The sequence below is a fragment of the Plectrocnemia conspersa genome, unplaced genomic scaffold, assembly GCF_051122295.1.
Source record: "Plectrocnemia conspersa isolate PC_06_02 unplaced genomic scaffold, ASM5112229v1 ptg000002l, whole genome shotgun sequence".
In the NCBI taxonomy this organism is placed as follows: domain Eukaryota; kingdom Metazoa; phylum Arthropoda; class Insecta; order Trichoptera; family Polycentropodidae; genus Plectrocnemia; species Plectrocnemia conspersa.
The window spans coordinates 4,561,638-4,583,152 of NW_028277166.1; the positions used below are offsets into that span (position 1 = coordinate 4,561,638).

General features: G+C 31.8%; 2 protein-coding genes across 3 annotated transcripts; both read left to right on the forward strand.

Moving 5' to 3' along the window:
- Positions 1 to 304: 304 nt before the first annotated feature.
- On the forward strand, positions 305 to 3,882 carry LOC148237402 (facilitated trehalose transporter Tret1-2 homolog). 2 transcript variants are annotated; one of them, XM_088205382.1, is made up of 8 exons: positions 305 to 528; positions 1,578 to 1,792; positions 1,850 to 2,176; positions 2,237 to 2,426; positions 2,494 to 2,598; positions 3,038 to 3,255; positions 3,323 to 3,523; positions 3,582 to 3,882. In XM_088205382.1, exons 2-8 carry the CDS (start codon positions 1,610 to 1,612, stop codon positions 3,864 to 3,866), a joined length of 1,509 nt encoding a protein of 502 aa, XP_088061508.1. In that variant the 5' UTR covers positions 305 to 528; positions 1,578 to 1,609; the 3' UTR covers positions 3,867 to 3,882. The 2 variants fall into 2 exon arrangements, with proteins under 2 accessions (XP_088061508.1, XP_088061507.1); XM_088205381.1 differs by having other exon boundaries at positions 305 to 504.
- Positions 3,883 to 15,963: 12,081 nt separating this feature from the next.
- LOC148237403 (uncharacterized) lies at positions 15,964 to 18,926 on the forward strand. The gene is made up of 6 exons (XM_088205383.1): positions 15,964 to 16,345; positions 16,407 to 16,560; positions 16,650 to 16,949; positions 17,018 to 17,406; positions 17,488 to 17,687; positions 17,748 to 18,926. Exons 1-6 carry the CDS (start codon positions 16,173 to 16,175, stop codon positions 18,794 to 18,796), a joined length of 2,265 nt encoding a protein of 754 aa, XP_088061509.1. The 5' UTR covers positions 15,964 to 16,172; the 3' UTR covers positions 18,797 to 18,926.
- The last annotated feature ends 2,589 nt before the right edge of the window (positions 18,927 to 21,515 follow it).

Sequence of the window (21,515 nt, forward strand, 5' to 3'; positions counted from 1 at the left end):
TTTTTTATTATATTATCTATTTTACTATTTGAATATCATCACAAATATTAAACATTAACCTATCTTGAAACATTATAAAAATTAAACTAAATTAGAATTTATTAAATATATTTTAGTTAGATAATTCAGTAGAAGTAGAATTTCAACACTTTTAGCACTTCATAAAAAATATTTATATAGCACAGTCATGCATCAAAAATAATAAAATGATGAAAGCAAAGTTGGAAAAACTAAAACCACAAGATAAGAAGACTGACAAATTTATAGTCCAGTATGAAAATTATCGTTTCTTGATAATAAACCAGACAGTACACAATTTGCATTGTTAGTAGTGAGATGTGTTGTAATATTTTTGATTGTTCTTAATTCGATACTTGATAAGTTAATAATTAGTAATCATGAGTGGTGAACCGACGAACGATTGGAAGAGTGTCAATACTTTTATGGAGACTGGGGAGCAGCTCAAACCAAGTTTGCAAAACCAAATCATAGCAACCGTTTTATGTAAGATACGAACATAGATCAATGGTGAGGCACAAGTAGAAATATGATATCAACGCAATCTTAATTTTTTCTTCTAAATTATTAGAGTAAAGTAGCAAGCACTATTTAATAATATAAATATTGTTTAGCTCGCAACTTTACATGTTACGTACTGATCAGTTTTTTATTATTTGTTTATTAATATATATGTATATATCTTCTTATGTATATTAGTATTGATTATTGAGATTTTGTTTTACATAAAAATGCTATAAATTATCGCTGCAATGTTAAATAAACAATATATACAAGAAACTGTTGTATCATATTATTCGGATAATATGTCGCTTGATTATTCAAGATCAAATTCCTGGCCTAAGTAGCAAAAATAAGTTTCTGAAGGTAGTGATATTAACCATCTGACTGATTTCGATGATTTTGGGCGGAAACAGACTCTTTGTTATTGTTTAATAAACATCTTTTTACTGTTTATTGCGTAATGGTGATTCAAAATCGGTAAAATTTGATCACGTTGTTATTCTATAGAATGGGAATTAGATAATTCTTTGAACCAACATTGCATTATTTATAGGGACACAATTTCAGATTATTTCAGAGTAAAGTTGGCCAGTCAGTGATCGTTTTTTTAAATTAATTAAATTAATAAAAACGATAAATTAATTAGACTAAAATTCATAGTATTTCAATAAATGACATGATTTGTTTTGGCCAAATTGGGGCTGGGAGGGGAGGTTGAATGCCCTCATTTGTTCCCCCCTCCTCCCAATGACGTCCCTGATTATTTTTGTGTATTGCTTTTGAAGCTGTTGATGAATGTAATTGTTCAAGGGACACAAATAAATAAAATAGTTTTATAGACTCATTGCATTTAAAAAATACAGCTGTTGCTCCCTTACATTTATGAGGTACCGCAGCTAGCCTTCAATAAATGCGCAACTTTAAAATACATTTTTATTACACTGGTCTTATATATGCTAATTATTCATTTACTTTACATTTTTACACACACATATAAATAAAATAAACATATTTGATATTGATTCTAAATTTACATACTTGTGCTATTTTTACAGGTAATATATGTGCATTGTCTTTTGGCACTTGCATGGGATGGAGCTCACCTGCGTTCGTTGACCTCAAGAAATCCCATGATTTATCAGATGATGAATTAGCATGGGCTGGTGGACTATTACCACTAGGATGCTTAGTTTCCTTGCCTATATTTGGATATCTAGTCCGTACAAAAGGTCGCAAACCTGCTGCGTATATTATAGGCATCCCGTTAATAGTGAGTTATAATTAATTCACAATTCAAAACTTATAATTTAATATGAAAACATTTTAGATAGGACTAATAATGATGTCTTTAAAAGAGCATCCAAAATGGCTATTGGTCGGAAGGTTTCTTTGCGGATTTGGTGGAGGAGGAGCTTTATCATTGCCTCCTTTATATGTAAACGAAATAAGTGAGCCACGAGCTAGAGGTTTTCTCTCGTCTATAATGATGACCGAATTCAGCATAGGATTATTATTGGTTTATTGTTTGGGTGCTGTATTGCCTGATATATATTTACTATCATTAACACTCCTGCCGTTTCCGGTGCTATTCTTATTGGGATTTTGGTTCATGCCGGAGACTCCTGTTTTTAGATTGCGCTTGGGACAAGAAGAGGTAATGTTTTATGTAATTATATACCTAAATATATTTATTGATAATAAAATTAATTACTAGGAAGCAGCTAGAGCTTTGGCATGGTTGAGAAAGCTACCGTTAAATTCCAGTGAAGTGAAAGATGAATTGACACAAATGGCAGGAAGATTAGGTCTCAAATTGCCACTACCGCCTCTTCCGCCAAAATTGTTTTATAAAGGGAGAAATCAACCGCGACCACATCCATATTTGAGAAGTCCAAGACGTATAGGTGAAATTTACGCACTTTATAACCACATACATAAATTTGTTTTCTCAAGCTTATGATTTATTTGCAGAATCAAATAAAAGGTCTATAAAACAAGAGATACAAAAGACTCATGCCAGACAAGTCGCAGCGTTACAAAACCCTAAATCAACAACATCACCTTGGAAACTATTATGTACAGTATTATCAAATAAGTTTTAGTCTTTATTCATCTACAAATTATTTTTTATGACGTTATACCGCAAAAATTTGGAGACGATGAATTTATTAAGCTATTTCAGGATATCGGACACTTTTTGTATAAGATTATTCACCACCTCACTCTATTCCGATGCCGAGCATTTGAAGATATTTTTATGTTGTAATATTTATGATCCTGACACTATCTTACAAAAAAGATTAAAAACAGGACTCAACATATTTGATCATATATTATAGCGAGGAGCGTCATCTCACTTTATAGGAATCCAGCAAGTCAACTAGATTTCGCATATTCAAAGCCACAAAAAGGCACAACGATTATTTAATTTTTGAACTATGTAGAAATATCAAATGAAACTCATCTGTATGCATATTTAATACTATATAACAATCAATTGAATTTCATATTTCAGTAAAAAGCAGAGTAGCTTTGAAAGGTCTAGTTTTATGCCTAGCATTAGTGACCGGTCAAACTTTCATGGGGCTTTTAGCCATATCCGCTTACGCAGTTTATATATTTGAAATAGCTAAAACTCCTATCTCATCAGACCTTTCTGCTATTTTATCCGGTGTGGTGGTCTTCATTGGAACAGTAGTTGGATCTTTGTTGATGGATAGAGCAGGACGAAGGGTATGTATGATTGCATCATGTATTGATTGAGTCTTGATTATTTAATTATATTAATTTATTTTTATAGTTTTTACAAATCAGCTCTTGCTTAATAGTCGGCTGCTGTCATTCAGCGTTAGGACTATTCCTCACTGCAGTTGAACTGGAGTATAATGTTTTATGGTTGAATTGGCTACCGTTGGTCGCTTTACCAATATGCATCTTTGCATTCAACATTGGAGCTGGCATCATACCGTTTGTTATCATTTCAGAAATATTTGCTCCTGAGGTTTGTTAGCATTTACTTACAATATATGTTTGTAATATTTATTTAACAATTTTTTTAGGTGCAAGATATAGCAAATAATTTGATTATGATGTATATTTGGATAACGTGCTTTATTCTGCTGCAATTCTTTCCAATTTGTGTTTCTGTCTTTGGACTGCACGTAGTGTTCTTTGTGTTTGCTAGTGTATCGTTTGTATCAGGCGTGTTCAATTATTTTTGTCTAATTGAAACAAAGGGAAAGAGCTTGGAAGAAATTTTGGAAAGCTTGGGAAGAAAGAAACGGACTGATTTAACAAGTGAACAAAAAGAACAATCTGAACTGCAAAATATGATAGAAAATTAAATATTTTTTACATTTATATATATTTTTTATTTATTTGTAACATGGTTTTAAACACATGGACTTAAAATACTATCGTCGTATTTTAGTGTCCCTATTTTTAAGCACAAAAATAAGAACCTGCTCCTTTATTGTTAGTTGAAATATTATAAACTTTCTTAATACGATGACAAAAGTCATCGTTTAGCTCTGATAATTAAATTGATATTTAGCGATAATGATATTAAATAAGTGCGGTTGGATTTTGACTTATTAAATAATATGTTAGATAAATGTAAATAGGCGCAAATCTATGAGTGCGACAACGTAACCCTTACCGCTCTTTATAAAGAAATTTGCGGTGTGTTCGACCAATTTTTCACCAAAAAACGAGACCGCACGGGCGGTAGATGCCGGAAAAGCTGATGACTAATATAAAGATAAATGTAAATCTATACAATTATCTCTTCTCAGAAGTAAAAAATTCACGTCAAGAGCAATAAAATCATATTGGCGCCGTTGCAGTGGGAACGATCGGTATATATTAAGACTTTTTATTACAATATAACAACTTACAATAAGTGAAAATCGAATGGAGCACATCTAAACCTAATTTTAACCAATAGGAGAGCGCAAAAAACAATTATCCCTTCTCAGAAGTCAAAAATCCACATCAAAAACAATAAAATTAGCTAAAAATAATCGATAATTGACCAAAATTCAGTTTGAATACATTTTGACCAATACTCTCATATCAAAAGCTTGTAGTAATATCGGCAAGGATAGCTATTATATTTTTAAAACGTAATGTGAAATCGATTCGCAGACAAACTATGGAGCAATATGTGAGATGCGATGTTTGACTGTTTGGTTAATTCGTGTAGGTTAGGTTTGGGTTTGAACAGCAAAATGTACGTTTCGCAACTATCAATATTTTAGAGTAGCATATAATTTTACTAGTGCTTATCAGATATTTTATATATTCGCTAATAGAAATATATATCTACTAGGCAAAACGTATTTGGAGTAGTGAAAATATAACCGAAAAATATACGTTCACTGTAACAATTATACATCGCATGTACTATATACATATTACTAAGTAAGGAAAACTTTAAATCACATAATTTTACTAGCATCTGCCAGATAAATTATATTTTCAATGATAAAAATATATTTCTAACAGTGTAAATGTATTTCAATATAATTTCATTGAAATACATATTTAAAAAAATATTTTTGGATAGATTCTAAACGTGTTTTTTAGATTTTCTTTGAGTGATAACCCGAGAATTTTCGGTTTAAAATAAGGGACGACATTTCAACTTTTTCGGGAAGGGGGGGGGGGCAGTTTTCCGGTCAGTGGTCGTTTCTTTTAATAGTTAGATTCCATTAAAATTCATAGCATTTCATTATATTTTTGGCCAAATTCAAAGGGGAGGGGCAAATGGACTTACCTGCTCCATCTCCCCAAATGACGTTCCTGTTGAGCTTGAGGACCAAACTTAAGAATAATAGAAATAGTTTGGAGAATAAAGAAGAGTGCCACTTCGAAAAACAAATTTGCTCTGCTTGGGACTTTACCGGACACTTTAAAAAATATTTTCGGGATAGATTCTGGTTTGGTTTTTTAGAGATAACCCGAGAATTTCTGGCTTTTCCCAGGGAGGGTGCAAAAGTTGACCAGTCAGTAGTAATTTTTTAATATTTAAGAAAATAATCCAAGCAAATTATAATTATATAATGTCAAACAAACCTCCTTTGGGCAGTATTCTTTGATTTCGTTCCAACAATGATGTAGAAGAAGAAGATTGGTAGTTCATTTTCAGTTTTTAAAAAGTCACTATGAATAATTGTGAGAGTACTGAATCCAAGGACTTTGCTGTTAACTGATACATTAAAAATTCATACTGCAATAGTGCATCGGCATTATCGCACATGTATCAAGGGTAATCATAGTTCAGTTTGTCTTAACATATTTTTTTTTTGAAAATACATGAGTTATATATAAATAATTTTTGAGGCCCCCAAGATCTGAAGGCCTCATGGGTAACATATTAGTTTATAAGGAATACAATATTTATCGCTTATTTATTTCAGTTTGGTGTCTAACTACTTAGATAGTAGTTGTTGATTGTGTTTACAGTGTTGCCACAATAAATAAATAAAAAATAAATATTATATTTGAATTAATATATAGACGTTTCCTACTAAGCTGATTTTGTGTGTCCAGCTATGAATATACAACGTATCATTATCTATTAAAGTTGATATCAAAAGATTATATCTATAATATTTTTTCGTCTTTCTCATTGGGTTCAGATTTAGGAGAACGAATTTCTGCACGACCATCACAATAATTACGTATCATATCGAACCGGTAGTTATTTTTTCCGCCGACGCAGTCTGGCATTAAACTGTCGTTTTTATTTCACGGTTTATTACTATTGTGATTCAATGTAATTGTGGGTAGCTACAACACAACGCGAGACCGAGGTATCCATTCGCACCAAATGGTATCCACGTTATTTGACGAGACCACCCAAGTCGTTCCGCTCGGATTAAACATTTCGATCATGCAGGCGCTTTATCACGAAAAGCAGTCGCGGTTAATAAATAATTCTCGTAAAAGAAACAAACGGCAAATATTAACACAAGAAGGAATTTCCGACGTGGGTCGTTGGATTGTTTGAAGGAGTAGCGTACCTATGTATTGTAGCAGTCGAGGTGGGGAAAAATCAAATGTTTGCGTTGCGAGCAAATAAAGGAAAGATTGTTCCAGGCTGTTGATTTTGGTAAGCAAAAATGTGAAGAGATCCGCTTCAATATTTACCGACTTCTTCCTTCTTCTCGGGGCCAGTTGGCTACCTGTCTTTGCCGAGCAAACATTGTATATCTGGGCGTTCAAATAGTTGCCGGAGTCAAACAAGAATTTGTTGAATTAAGCCAGACTACCCCCAAGGAGACAAACAGGAAAAAATGAAACAATTCCCGAGAGCTACCGAGAAAATTCTTGGCAAGCTTATGTTTACCTTCTTCGCTGGATACATAAAATCGATAGTAAATTTGTATCTACAGTGACGAACAGGTAAAACAATTTCACATTATATCTCAGGGACTACGAGTAGTCGTATACAATTTCTTTTAGGATAAAAAGCTACGAGTATACTCATTAGCTCAATAATTTTTGAAAAGCGATTATTTAGAATATTGGAAACACAAAAACTAATTTTAATGTAACACACAGTATCAGGTTGTCCTAAGCACTTATTGTTGAACTACAGACACTTTTTGCGACTGATGTAATTGGATGAAATCAATTTTTATTGATTTGCTTGTATATGTAATTAAAACAACTTTTGCAAATATGCATAACTTTTTATAAATTAACGATAATTTCACTATTATTTCGATTTCTATCAATGATGTTATTTAGTAACGGAACATTTTTGGTTCGATATTTTCAACCATAAATCAACAATGGCAGTGGAGTTAAATAATGATATTAAATAGGCGCGGTTGGATTTTGACTTATTAAATAATATATAGTTGCAAATCTATGAGTGCGACAACGTGGACAACCCTTACCGCTCTCTATAACGAAATTTACTGTGTGTTCGACCAATCTTTCACTAGAAAACGAGACCGCACGGGCGGTAGATGCAGGAAAGCTGATGACTAATATATGGATAAGTGTAGATCTATACAATTATCTCTTCTCAGAAGTCAAAAATCCACGTCAAGAGCAATAAAATCGTGTTGGCACCGTTGCAGTGGAAACGCTCGGTATATATTAAGATTTTTTATAACAATATTACGACTTACAATAAGTGATATTTTAATGTAGCACATCTAAACCGAATTTTAACCAATAGGAGAGCGCAAAAACAATTATTTTTTCTCAGAAGGCAAAAATTCACGTCAAAAGCAATAAAATCGTATCGGTGCCGTTGCATGGGAACGCTCGGTAATATTGTTATAAAAAGTTTTAATATACGTCGAGCGTTCCCATTGCGATGGCGCGTACATAATTTTAGGCAAAATTCGGTCCGATCGTTTCCACTGCGACGGTGACTGCACGATTTTGTTGCTTTTGACGTGGATTCTAAACAGTGACCTCCTTGAATTTGGCCAGAAAAATGCATGTCATTCAATGAAATATTATGAATCCCTATGAAACATTAAAAAAACAACCACTGAATGGCCAGTTCCCCCCCCCCCCCCCAGAAAGATAGAAGATGTCTTAGTTGCGAAAGGAGGAATACTTGGAACTAATTACCAAGGTGATCGCTAACGTCTATAATCAGACATGACACCAGAAGTAGAAGAAGAAATAGTTATTATTTAAGAATGAAGTTTCACTTGCTAGCATATAGAGAAAAAATAATGTAATATTTAATTTTGTTAAAAAATACTTTGCTTTATCAGATGTTGTGGAGAAATATGAAGAAGTAGCTATTATGATGTTATCAACAGTTTGGAATAAAGACAAGTTAGTAAATAAAATAGTTATCACGAGCATAAAACCTCCTCCATGCGAATCAAGTGTATAAAAATGAATATAAAGTGCTAAAACCTACACTTTATCAAGAGCTTTTAACTGAGCTCTTCAACTTGAACACATGAGAGTTCATCCGAATTTAAAACCATGTAAACAACGCCGAATACCATATACGGAGAAGACTAAAAAAGCAGCCGCTTCCCTCTTCACGTCAATAATGATCCAGCTACGACGTTTCAAAAACAGAGTTCAACCTAATATTCAGAGACGACTGGATGCTAGGAAACTTAACGCATATACAACAATAATTATACACACCATACGTGAACATGACTCAGAATTAACAAAGTAACTTTGCCTTGTAAAAATTCGTTTCAATAGATTTTAAATAAGTAAAACAAACAGCAATGAACAAAGATTCAGTCAAGTTGTATAAAATATATAATGTTTTATCATAAAATTTACTTAAATGTATGTTTGCTAATAATGATGACAAAGAATCTGACTTTAAGAATGAGATTTTATTTAGTTTTAATATAATTTGAGGTACGCCTAATTTTAATATTAATCTACTTGATGATTCCGATGATTGAACGATTCATAAAATTATACAGCTATATAAGTAGAGCTTTAGTTGATCTTTGTATGAGGAATGGAATGGACGAAAGCAAATATTGATATTCTAGGAATATAAATTCTTCATTATCAGTGGAAATGATCAAAGAGTTTAAAATCTGACAGCTTTGATCTTTTGTAAATCATCTTTCCTGGAAGTTGGAAAATATAATTAATTTGATTGAGTGATTGATTGATTTGAGAAATTTATTGTGATTGTGTTTAATTGATAAACAATGAAAATCCTAATGATAGAGTCAAATTTTCCATTATATGTAATTAATATTGTTACTATTTTTAGTATCAAATAAATTTATGTATATATTGTACATCTGTATTTACTTTTAAATACTCTTGTAACATATTATTTTTCAAGACTTACAAAAAATAAAATATATTTCTCGGACATCCAACCATTCCGATATTTCAATCATAATTTTATAAATTGTTAAATGAACTTGTATATTCATATGTTTTAATTATAAACGCTAGCAATATCACTCTACAATTAAAATTCGTGCATTGATCTACAACTTTTTTTACTGTTCACAATAATTAAAAATATAGCTAATGAATAAATCAACTCCATTTCTATAAAAAAAATGTTGTGTATATAGGTAGTACATTGTGTTCATACAATATTTTTCAACGACACCGTCTTTCACTTTTTTATGAATTATATTTTATAATCAAATTAGTTTTATTGTGTATATATAATCTAGATATTATCGTCATTATTTTTTGCTTTTATATTCTCGTAGTATACTATTTACTACATAAAATTCCCATTGTAATACATGTGTACATAAAAATAAAATAAATTCACACAGTCTGGAAGAAAGCCTTCCTCATCTCGCATCGACGCATTTCATCACAATAAACCCGTACATAATGAGAATTTAAGACTTCTTCTTGGGTGGTCGCGACTTCTTCTCACCTGAACAATCGGCAACTACCTGTTGCAGCAGCAGCGTTTCTACGGCGATTCGGAAAGTCAAAAAAATCACAATGCCCACCGCACGCATAATTGAAAACGTCAAATCCACGTTTTCCAATTTGGGAGCAAGCAAATTGGTTTTCGCACCGAATACATCGATAAGCCCCTTCAAAACGCACCATGACACGTCAGGCAAACAATGTATGCCAAACGGATTACCGGGGACACCTGCGGATCGAAAACTTTGGACACAACTACGGTGGGTATCTAATCCCAGAATCGTTTCTTGGGTATTATCTATTGAATCAAATTCTGTCGCGTGACTCGTTTCTCTACTGCATATTGATTCAGAGTGACATCTAATTAGTGTATGGAGACGTGAAAGCATGGAGAAAAAGCGAAAAAATTGGTGGATGGAAATTAGAGATATGATATTTTTAAGATCTACTATTTAAGGTATACTAATTAACCAGTAGCGTTCGTAAGTCAAACTAATCAAACTAAACGTGTTAAATGCGACACGATAATCAAATGTCCATCCAAAAAAATACGGATTACGAATCCAACAGCACCTCAACATCGTGGCAACAAACTCCTCAATGTGGACAACTTGAAAAGGGGTCTACATAAATAAAAATAATTGACGTAAACGTAATTTAGGCACATGCAAAATGTTTAAACATATGCAAATTGACATGTATTTTCATAATTACAAATAAAGACGTTTTGTAGGTTGTGAACACATGTTAAAGAAAGAGATTGATATGATATTATATGTATTTTCATCTTTTAGGTATTGTATATTTCTTAACATTACATATAGTCAACCCCATAACCTTTGCCCCATCACAACATATTCTGATGGATCAAGTCCAGTATTAGCCACCTATCACGGTGGTTTGAGTCGGATTGAGTTTGATTGAGTTGGGTGCTCTCAGGAAGTGGCAATGATGTTATCGTCCAGCTCGAGAGATGGCGCTGCTGGCCACAAAGATAGGCAACAAGGAATGCGGCCCACGAAGAGGAGGGCCACCGACAACAATTGCCCATTAAGCCTGACATCAATCCGGAGCCAGATCTGATGGACGTGCGTACCATGGAGAGGCAAACGTGAACACGATAAAGCTCGTAGGTCTTTGTTCCACGCGGAAGTGTAGCGATAATCAGATCTTTATAAACATATTCTATATAAGTGTTTATAATAACGAAATTCCCTACATTTATTCTAATAAAAATAATAGTTTAATAAATATATCGAACTTGTCTCTGAATATAACGTGTGACATTGTGAATGTTTTGTGTCATTGCAAATGAAGGATAGCCTTCATATTTCTAAAATATAGTGTAATATCGAAATGCAAACAAACTATGGAGCCATATGTGAGTAGCGAGTTGGCATTTTGGACTTGACCTAATAAAAGTTCTAAAACTATAATTAGATTTAGAACCTTCATTATGTTAGATTTGGGTTTAAACAGCAAATGGACGTTTCGCAACTGTCAAATTGAGTTTCATAGACATTTTAGAGCAGCATATTAGCGCGTAGAAATTATTTAGGAGCAATTGTAACTAAAAAAAATAAGTTATTACATAAACAAAAAATAGGTATATTTTCTAGGATGAGAAATACTTTAAGAATGAATACAAAAAATCTACAGTAGTATTATATTGTCCCATTTCAATTATTGTTCAACAATTTTATATAAGATGCTTAATAAATTAGTTGAGACGATGTTGCAAAAATTACCAAATAGGGCAATGAGAGTTGTATTAAAATAAAAATAGATTTACTAGTTGTAGAAGTAAGATTGAAAGATTGGAATGGTTGGATATTAAGATATTTTTTTAGAATTCATATGTAAGTTGGAAAATAATATTTAATAATAAATATAGATGTACATGGATCTAATACTAGAAATATATATAATTTTAGGATACATGAGAGGTGTGGATTTGGATAATAATATTCCTAGGACAATCCGCAAAAATTTTGCATTAAGAAATACGTTAAACTCAGAAAAACGACATAATAAAAATGAAAATTAATGAAAATATATATCAAGATCCTTATATAATAGCAGAAAAAATGAATACATATTACATTGAGAGCATTGAAGAAATTGTGAATTCAATACCAAGGATTAGTAATTTAGTACAATATAATAATAAAGCAATAATTGTAAAATTTAGTAAATTTAAATCAGTATCATTAGATGAAATTCATAACATAATATGTAAATTTAAAAAAGGAACTAGTACTGATGAACTAGATATAAATATAATTAAAGAAACATGGGAAATAATAGGAACTAAATTAAATTATTTAATAAATAAAGCACTCTCCTTAGGAGAAATGCCTGAAAATTTAAAGATTGCTACTATTGTACCTATACCTAAAATTAAAAATAGTAAAAAAGTTGATGAAATGAGACCAATCAACATGCTACCGTGTATAGAAAAAATAATAGAAGAAGTAGTAATCAAACAATTAAAGGAATTTATTACTTCTCAAAACATAATATGTGAACAACAATCGGGATTCAGAGAAAAGCATTCCACTGAAACTGCATTACAAGTAGTGATAAACGATTGGCTGTTGTCTAAGGATACAAACAAAATCATTGGAGCAGTTTTCTTGGATTTCAAGAGAGCCTTCGAAACAATAGACAGAAAAATAATGTTAAAGAAATTGGAGAGTATAGGTATAAGTGATATAGTTTTAAGATGGTTTAATAATTACTTATATAAAAGAAAACAAAAAGTTAAAATAAATAATGTATATTCTGAAGAGAAATTAGTGTCTTATGGAGTACCACAAGGGTCTAAATTGGGACCATTGTTATTTGTTTTGTATATTAATGATATAGTTAATAACGTGAAAAAATGTAAAATTCATCTATTTGCGGATGACACATTAATGTATTGCATAGGTGAATTTGGTACATTAAAGAAATTGTAAATAATTTAAATAATGAATTAAGTATATTAGAAATATGGTTAAAGAATAATGTACTTAAATTAAATGAGAATAAAACTAAATGTATGTTTATTAATTATAAAAATGTGTTAGATAATAGTACCAAAATAGTAATAAATAACTCTAATATAGAAATAGTGGATAATATAAAATATTTAGGAGTAATTGTTGATACAAAATTAAATTTTAAAGAACATTGTAATTACATATTAAAAAAAATTGGTAGAAAAATAGGTTTATTATCTAGATTAAGAAATATATTAAGTATAAATACAAAAAAAATAATTTACAATAGTATAATATTGCCCCATTTTAATTATTGTGCAACACTATTAAATATGTTGAATAAATTAGATAAACAAATGTTGCAAAAATTACAAAATAGGGCAATGAGAGTAATCTTAAATAAAAATAGATTAACTAATTGTAAAAGTATGATTGATAGATTAGAATGGTTGAATGTTCAAGAAATATTGAGTATGAATGTTTTAGTATTTATATATAAGTTAGAAAATAATATGTTACCAGAATATTTTAATAAGTATTTAATAAGAAATAAAGATGTACATAAATATAATACTAGAAATAGAGAAAATTTAAAGATAATTAAGTATTAGAAAACGAGTACGGCTAGGGGAATTATGTACGGAGGTTTTGATTTATATAATAGTCTTCCAACAGAAATCCGAAACAGCAAAAATATAACGGGTTTCATAAATGGAATAAAAAAACACCTTCGTACATATAGAAATAAATTATAATATTGAGACTTTATTATTGTATATTTTTATTTTTTTTTTCTGTTATGTGTTTTTTATATATTTTTATATATGTTTACTAAATTGGTTAGATGTAAAGATTAGCTATTAAGCTAAATAAATTAATAAAATAAAATAAAATAAAATAAAATAAATAAAGTATTTTGTATAAATTCATGTATAAATTATATGTTTTATAAATTAGCTAAATAAATTAATAAAAAATGCAAGATAATTTATAATTTAAGAAAATTAAAAACAAACATGTTCACAATATTTGAGTGAACAGTTTTCATAAAAGTTTGTTTGTTCAGAGTAATATATAATAACTAAAAACCAAATAAAAATAAGAAGTTAAAACGATAGAGACGGAAATGTAAATTATTTCACACTATTTCTGGAAGTCGTATACAGAAACTATTATTAAAACGCTAGAAAGGGGAATTTCATTTAACAGCTTTCCCCTAAAACTAAAATATTTCTATTAAAAGCCCAACTGCGTATCATATTATTACATTCTCAATTTTTTTGTTTACATTATTAAACCATAAATCGTTGTAATATGATACACGCTGACCCAATGCGTTACAATCAAATGACAAGCAAAAACTGCGATTAATTATTGCAACAAGTCAAGACAAATTGCACACGTATTGCATGTTAAAGGTGAAATCGTGAAATGGGTAAAAAAAAGCTCAATTCATGAAAAGTGAAAGCCCGTTGCTTCATTTATGAATTAGGTAAATAATCTGCTGAATGCATCCATTAAGCCAATGAGTATAGTAGCGCTCCAGTAGCATTTTTTGGAACTAAGCCAAATGGCATTTTTGACAGTTGCGAAACGTCACGTTTATTGAAGCGTTCAATTTTTTACTTCTGTGAAATGTATGAATAGTTTTGCCGTTTAAAATAGTGCATGCACTTATACTTATGCCGGCAGATTGGCAGATATATTTTAAATTAATGAAATAAAAATAATTGCTAACTAGAAAAAGTTTTTCAAAGATCAGGAGCTTTGGGCAGAATAGTGACCACCCCATGAATAACTGTTCATTGTTTTGAAATGTACGTAGACATATTAATAGTTCTAAAATGAAGATGAACATCTCTGTAGTTAACGTTTGATTTATTTCTATATAATGAAATTATATTTGGTGTAGTTACGAAAAACATCACCGGAGCGCTACTATCTACTAAGCTTAATGTACGAAATGAACAAAACAATTCCTGCGCTCAATTCACGCATTCGGCAGATGCTTTGCCTAATTCATGAATTATGCAATTTTTTGTCTATTTCACGCAATAAGCAATTTCACCGAATTGGTGTACACATATAACATATTCAATATACATATGTATAAAGGCCAAATAGATTTGCCTTTATTTGTCGTGACGTCACAAGCGTTTGGGCAAAAACGAGGCGTCAACCGCATCTATTTCTATTTGAACATCAACAACCATAACGTATTTTAAACTTTTGTAGAATAAGTACTGAAGTTTGTATCATAGAAATCGTAAACTCTTACCAAATAAAGAGTTAATCAAGTATTTTTATCTACTATCATCACAAAATACTTTTTAATAAATTTCCACTACTTTGAGGAGTCAATGTTTTAGATAAAATATATATATAAGCAAGTATCAATACTATATATATAATAGCTGTCATGAGTAGCTGATTTGCAGCAATATTATTTTATTGAAGGAAATATTCCAATTTATAAAAAAATATAATAAAGATTCTCCCATAAAGAACTCTTCTATCCTACATTTTTTCATGTATGTATGCATTCGTGTTCGTGTGTCAGAAATTGCGACCAGCGTGTGTATGCGTGCGAAGCGCGTGTTGGTCCTAATTGAGCGTGTGTCTCTTGACCACCCACGACGTCTCACGGGTGGTCTGCCCCTCCCTCGGCGACTTAAAAGCTCTTAAACTGTGGCGCGCGCGATATTGCACCGCGCGCGTAATGAAACCGCAAATTAACGTTACTCTTACTATAAAAAAACTGCATAAATTCAATCTCATCATGTTGGAGAAGACGGATCATGATAAAAAATATGATCTGTGTTATTAAAAAGCAAAATTGGTTACTGTAATTATTATGAGCATTGAGATAATTATTATTTGGAATGAGCAGTATAAATAAGTGGTTTTCACATCCTGTTGGTTAAAAATATACATTGTCAGATTCTGCCGCATGTATTATAATAGAGAACTTTTAGAAATATGTTGTAAAAGACCAATCAACAATAGTTACATAGTTAAAATGACGCATTACGTGCTTCCACCGCGACGCAAATTTGGACTGCCACTTGGCGAAAAGCAAGTGTAGTTGTATGGGCAAATTTGGACTGCCACTTGGCGAAAAGCAAGTGTAGTTGTATGCGTGCGTACGAACGGCTCGGCTTCGGGGCTTCCCCACGGCTCGACGTCGGTGCTGCCCCCAAGTGTAGATCGAGTGTAGTGTCGTTTGTTTGTAACGGTCGTTTACGCGTGGGCGTCATTTACAACGCGGGGGTTGCTCAATAAACAACTACCACGATGGAAAATTTTCCCAAGTCTTTTAACTACGTCGAGGTTGACGCTAAAACTTTTCGATGTAATATAAAGACGAACGAGGAAGCGGAGCACTGGATAAAAGAATACAGTGCGTTATCCAGAACAAGTTGGAATTGTAAGAGTATGATAAAAAACCCCACAAGATATATTTCACAGTAAGTACTCTAATTAAACTAATAATATAAATAACAGTTGTTATATAGTCAATTGTTGTAGCATTAGGAAAGTATGTCATCATTCCCAAGGCTGGAAACTTGACCCTTCGAAAAGAAAGCATGGCAAATCAAAAAATTTGTTTTGCAAAGCTGAACTGGACGTTCTTGTCAAGAAGGTTACTTATAGCACAATGAGGAATGATAAATATCTGAAGGTAATTTCAATATGTTTTTTTCCTTTTGATATATAATTCATATTTATACATATGTACATATTTTATATGAATTCTGTTTTAATTTTAAGGACGGATATCAAACAATAATACAATTTATCGGAAACCATAGTCACCCTATAATAAACGCAGAGACGTTATCCTGTTTGCCTCCATCTGAAGAGATCAAAAATAAATTTTATGCTTATTTTGACATAGGATTAAAAGTTGGCGAGGCTATGAGACATCACGAAGCTCGACTGCTTTTAGAATACGATAATTGTTGCATTGAAATGGCAGATGCATCAAATAACCCAATAATGCATACTATTGTATATTTATGGCAAAAATGGAGAGATTCTACTTTGGGTCCACGTAACGACTGTCTCCAGGTAATTTATATTGAAAATTAATATGTTCGCAATGTTTCTATCAATTACTATGTATTTATTAATTACAGATTTTAAAAGAGAAGATACCACTATATGAAGAAACAGGACATTTCATTAAATATAATCAATCACCGTTTGCTCTTGTTATTGTAACGCCAATGATGAAAAGAGCTCATTCTCTGCCTCTGACTAACGATATTGTGTTCATAGACAGCACTTCCTCTTGCGATGCGGAAGGTCATTCAATTACTTTTATTTTAACGGCATGTAGCATTGGAGCTATTCCTCTAGGCGTTCTGATTACAAAAGGGCAAACACAATCTGAATATCAGGCTGGATTTCAGTTGTTTAATTCTGTTGTAGGTATCACGCCACAAATTGTCATGACTGACGACTCCAATGCTGAACGAGGAGCTATTAAAAGCGTATGGCCAGAATCTAAAAGACTTTTGTGCCGGTATGAATTACCAAAATTGTATAATTTCCTAAAATTTTCCAAAAATATAGCTAATATGTTTTCATTACTTTGATGACTTAGATTTCATATTTGTCAAGCCATCTGGCGATGGTTGTGGGATGCCAAACATGAGATTATAAAAGGTCACCGTAAACCTTTGTATACAATGTTTCACGACATACTAATAGCTCCAACCCAAGAGGAAGCACATAAGGCATATGAGTATCTGTCGAATAATATTGTATCAAAAATATATGATAGATGGGTACAGCATATTGCAGGTATTCAAAAATGTTTACTTAAAAATGCTTCGTTAATCTTATTTTTAATTACATTATTAGGTTATTGGGATCGACGCGAATGCTGGGCGTTAGCCTGGCGTGACGAAAAGACACACGGACATCATACCAATAATTATAGTGAAGTCAGTGTACGTCTTTTCAAAGATATCGTCCTGCAACGTACCAAGGCGTATAACCCAATAGCTTTGGTGGATTTTGTGGTGTCGGAGCTCGATACATACTATACTCGGCGCTTGAGAGATGTATCCAACGGTCGGTGCAGCAAAGGTAGGAATTTACTAATAAAAAAATTTGCAGCAGCTAACATACAACCGGAGGATATCATTCTTGAAGGGGATGGCGTTTATAAAGTCCCCAGTTCGGATCGAAGCCAATTTTATTTTATAGATGCCAAAATTGGTATTTGTTCATGTGGGGACGGTAAGTTCGGTAAGTTTTGTAAACATCAGGCAGTGGTATACAAATATCATGATACCTCGATTCCCAATTCACCTCCTTTAACTGCTCAGGCAAAGCACGAAATTGCATATTTAGCTTTTGGTGAAAAGACTCCACCAATTGAATTTTTTATACCACTGCCTGATATTTGTGACTCTAAAGTTTCAGTTAGTTGCAGCAGCAGTAGCGTTAATATTGCTCCATGTGACATATCCATTGTTGATGGGGATTTTAAATTAAATGAAGAGAAAGAAATAATTTCAATTGATAACAACTTAAATGTAGACATGAAAGAAAAATTTGGCGATTTTTTTTTAGATCTTAAAAATAATTGTTTTGCATTAATGAAGGAAGTATTTTATCCTGATTTGGCCAAAAAACTTGAGGACAGTTTTAAAGGTGTGTTTAAAAAAGTAACTACTGATCATAAAAATAGAATTAAACGTAATTCTGGTGCCAAAATTAAAGTTCAACCAACGGCCATTAGTAGGCGAAGGATAGGTATAACTAGGGGCAACTCGGTTGTACCTTCCGGTCGCCCAGCACTTTCAAATAAATTAAAAATAAAACGCTTAAAGCGGTTGCATAATTTAAGTTTTAATATTAAAAATAATAAACCTAATGGAAAGTCACACGGAGCAACACATTAATGTATGTACATATGTATGCACTTTTTTTATTTTGTTTTTTTATGTCCTGTCATTATCAGTTTTCTTTGCTGATTCTTTTTGATAATTATTGTAGAATCAGCGGATAAAATAAAAAAAAATTAAAACTGAACAATTCTTTCATTTGTTTTACACTATCCTTATATTTGATCAATTCATTTGTTCAATCATCTTTACAATCATTAGCGGTAAGTACATGTAGCAAAAAAATAAGGATATGCTACATTTGCCAGAAACTGAACTATAAATATGGATTACAATGTAAATATTGAAAAAAATATTTGTAAGGAACATTCTTAAAATTCATTGAATAAATTTATAACGAATGAATTGTTCATGTATGTACACCATAAACCAGAGCTGTGGAGTCGGAGTCGTGACATTTTAAATGGAGTCTTTGGAATACATTATGGTACGTTCGTTTAATCGTTGCCACCAAATAAGTGAAGTTTCTTAATTATTTTAATTTTGACGTATTTTTGTATTACGTATGTGCATTTATTTAGTGGTCATTTTGAATGCCGTACATTATTTTGGTACCACGTGTTGGACTGGATCCCACATATCCTGTAAGAAATGAAGGAGTTCAATCGGAGCAAGGAGCTGCCGCCCCTGTTTAGAATTGAAAACGAGAAGACCGACTAAATATAATTGTAAATTCTGACGTTTGTAGTTGCACTCGATCGACACTTGGGGGCAGCACCGACGCCGAGCCGTACGCACGCATACAACTACACTTGCTTTTCGCCAAGTGGCAGTCCAAATTTGCCACCGCGACTGACGTCGCTGTCAACGCGGTGTTGCCAGAGTACCGTATGACACCAGGGCACACAACTAAAATCAATCCCTACATTATTAAAACCAATTTTAAATGAATTTTTAAAGATCGCGCAAATTTTATTTATTTATTTCATTTAACTATAATCAATAATAAGATGAGTAACCAAACACTACTAGCTATGTTTTAATACTGAACTTACAGTGGACCGAAGTAAAAATATAATTTAAAAAATAAATAAAAAATGTTTAACATCGCTTCTTTTCACTTCCGCAAAAAGCGCTTACGATCATATTATGCAAATAATAATTGCACCTAATTGAATATTTATATCAGTCAACGCACGTACAGGATAATAACGCACCGAGAAAATGAATTTCAGTGAAAATAAAACATCTAGCCGCTAAATATTTACTGAGCGAGAGCAGTACCAAAATAAAAGCATTTTTTTCGCTCGGCCATGTTTGTTTGTTTACGCTTCAAGTTTACAAAAAGTTCCGCACGTGTTTGGCGCCACTGTCGCCACGTAAACAATTAAATGCACTCTTGTCATGGTACTTGAAGTTTACAGAGACCGCATCGGACACATCGAGGCATACAGTCCACGCATTTTATATTTACCTACATATTTCACAAATGTAACGAATTTTCATATTTCGTGAATGGAACGAATTTTAATAATAATAACATAATTTGCGTGTCATTGAAGAATCATGTGATTGTGAATGATTCGAGGAGGGTCTGAAGCCTTCAATGAAACTTGGCTACTATTCTCAGCTTTCAGTTTATCGCGAAATGTTTTAAGGAGGGTTTGAGGTCTTCTATTATAATTAAATGTTTATTAATCAATTTTATAGTCATAAAATAATCGTTTTATAATTAGCTGTGACTCTGATGAAGATCGATATTTTCAGTGTCCTGACGGACCGTTTAGTATAGAAGATTATAATAATACTCTCAGAATAAAGGAGACTCCGCTATTTATAACATTACGTAAATAAAGTATGAAGTCCAAAGAATAACTATTTCTGCAAATTGAGGTAATTTTGAAAAATTTGAAAAATAAATAATAGATTTAATCAAAGCTTTTTTTAAACAAAAAAGGTGCTGGAACTCACTTCTTGTCAAGCGTTTAACTAAAAAAAATATTTTTAAATTAAATTTAAACCAGCTTTTCCTATGCAACGAACCGCATAAAAAAATAAACAAAATTTATATGAGAGATTTATTTATTTCAAAATTTATTGATATGAGAATATTGAAACCGAATTTTGATCAATAGGGGGGCGCAAAAACAATTATCATTTCTCAGAAGTCAAAAATTCACGTCAAAAGCAATAAAATCGTGCCGGCGCCGTAATCAAAATAATAAAAAATTAGGCATGACTTTTTTTAATTTCTAGCTCAATTTAAGATCAGACAAAATAATTTTTAATTTTTGTTACTTTGCGAATGAGTAGCGCTGATTAAAGTAATAAAAATATTGTAAAATTATAAATATTATGTTCTTATCACTAAATTTGAATTAATATTGATATCAGCACGTGTGTGGTCTGCTATCAAGTAAACATAACATGGCACGCTGATAAATAACGCTGCGTGTGGTCCAATTTATTACAATTAACAATCGCGTACAATTAACAGCTTCCTAAATGGTCTAAGAAGCAGTTGATTCAGTATACTTGCTGGCATTGAAGTTGTTGATATTATAATTTATGTGATAAGAAAAGTATTATATAATATAATAAAAAGCCTGTAATTTGTTGAAGTTACATTTATAAGATCATACCATAAGCAGGCAAACATTTGATTGATTGGTAAAGTATCATGTCATGTGCTGCACAATCCATAGCAGTGAAGTTAGCAATGCTTATAACATTGTCTAACAATGAAAGATACATTCAAGGTGGTCTTTTTGAATAT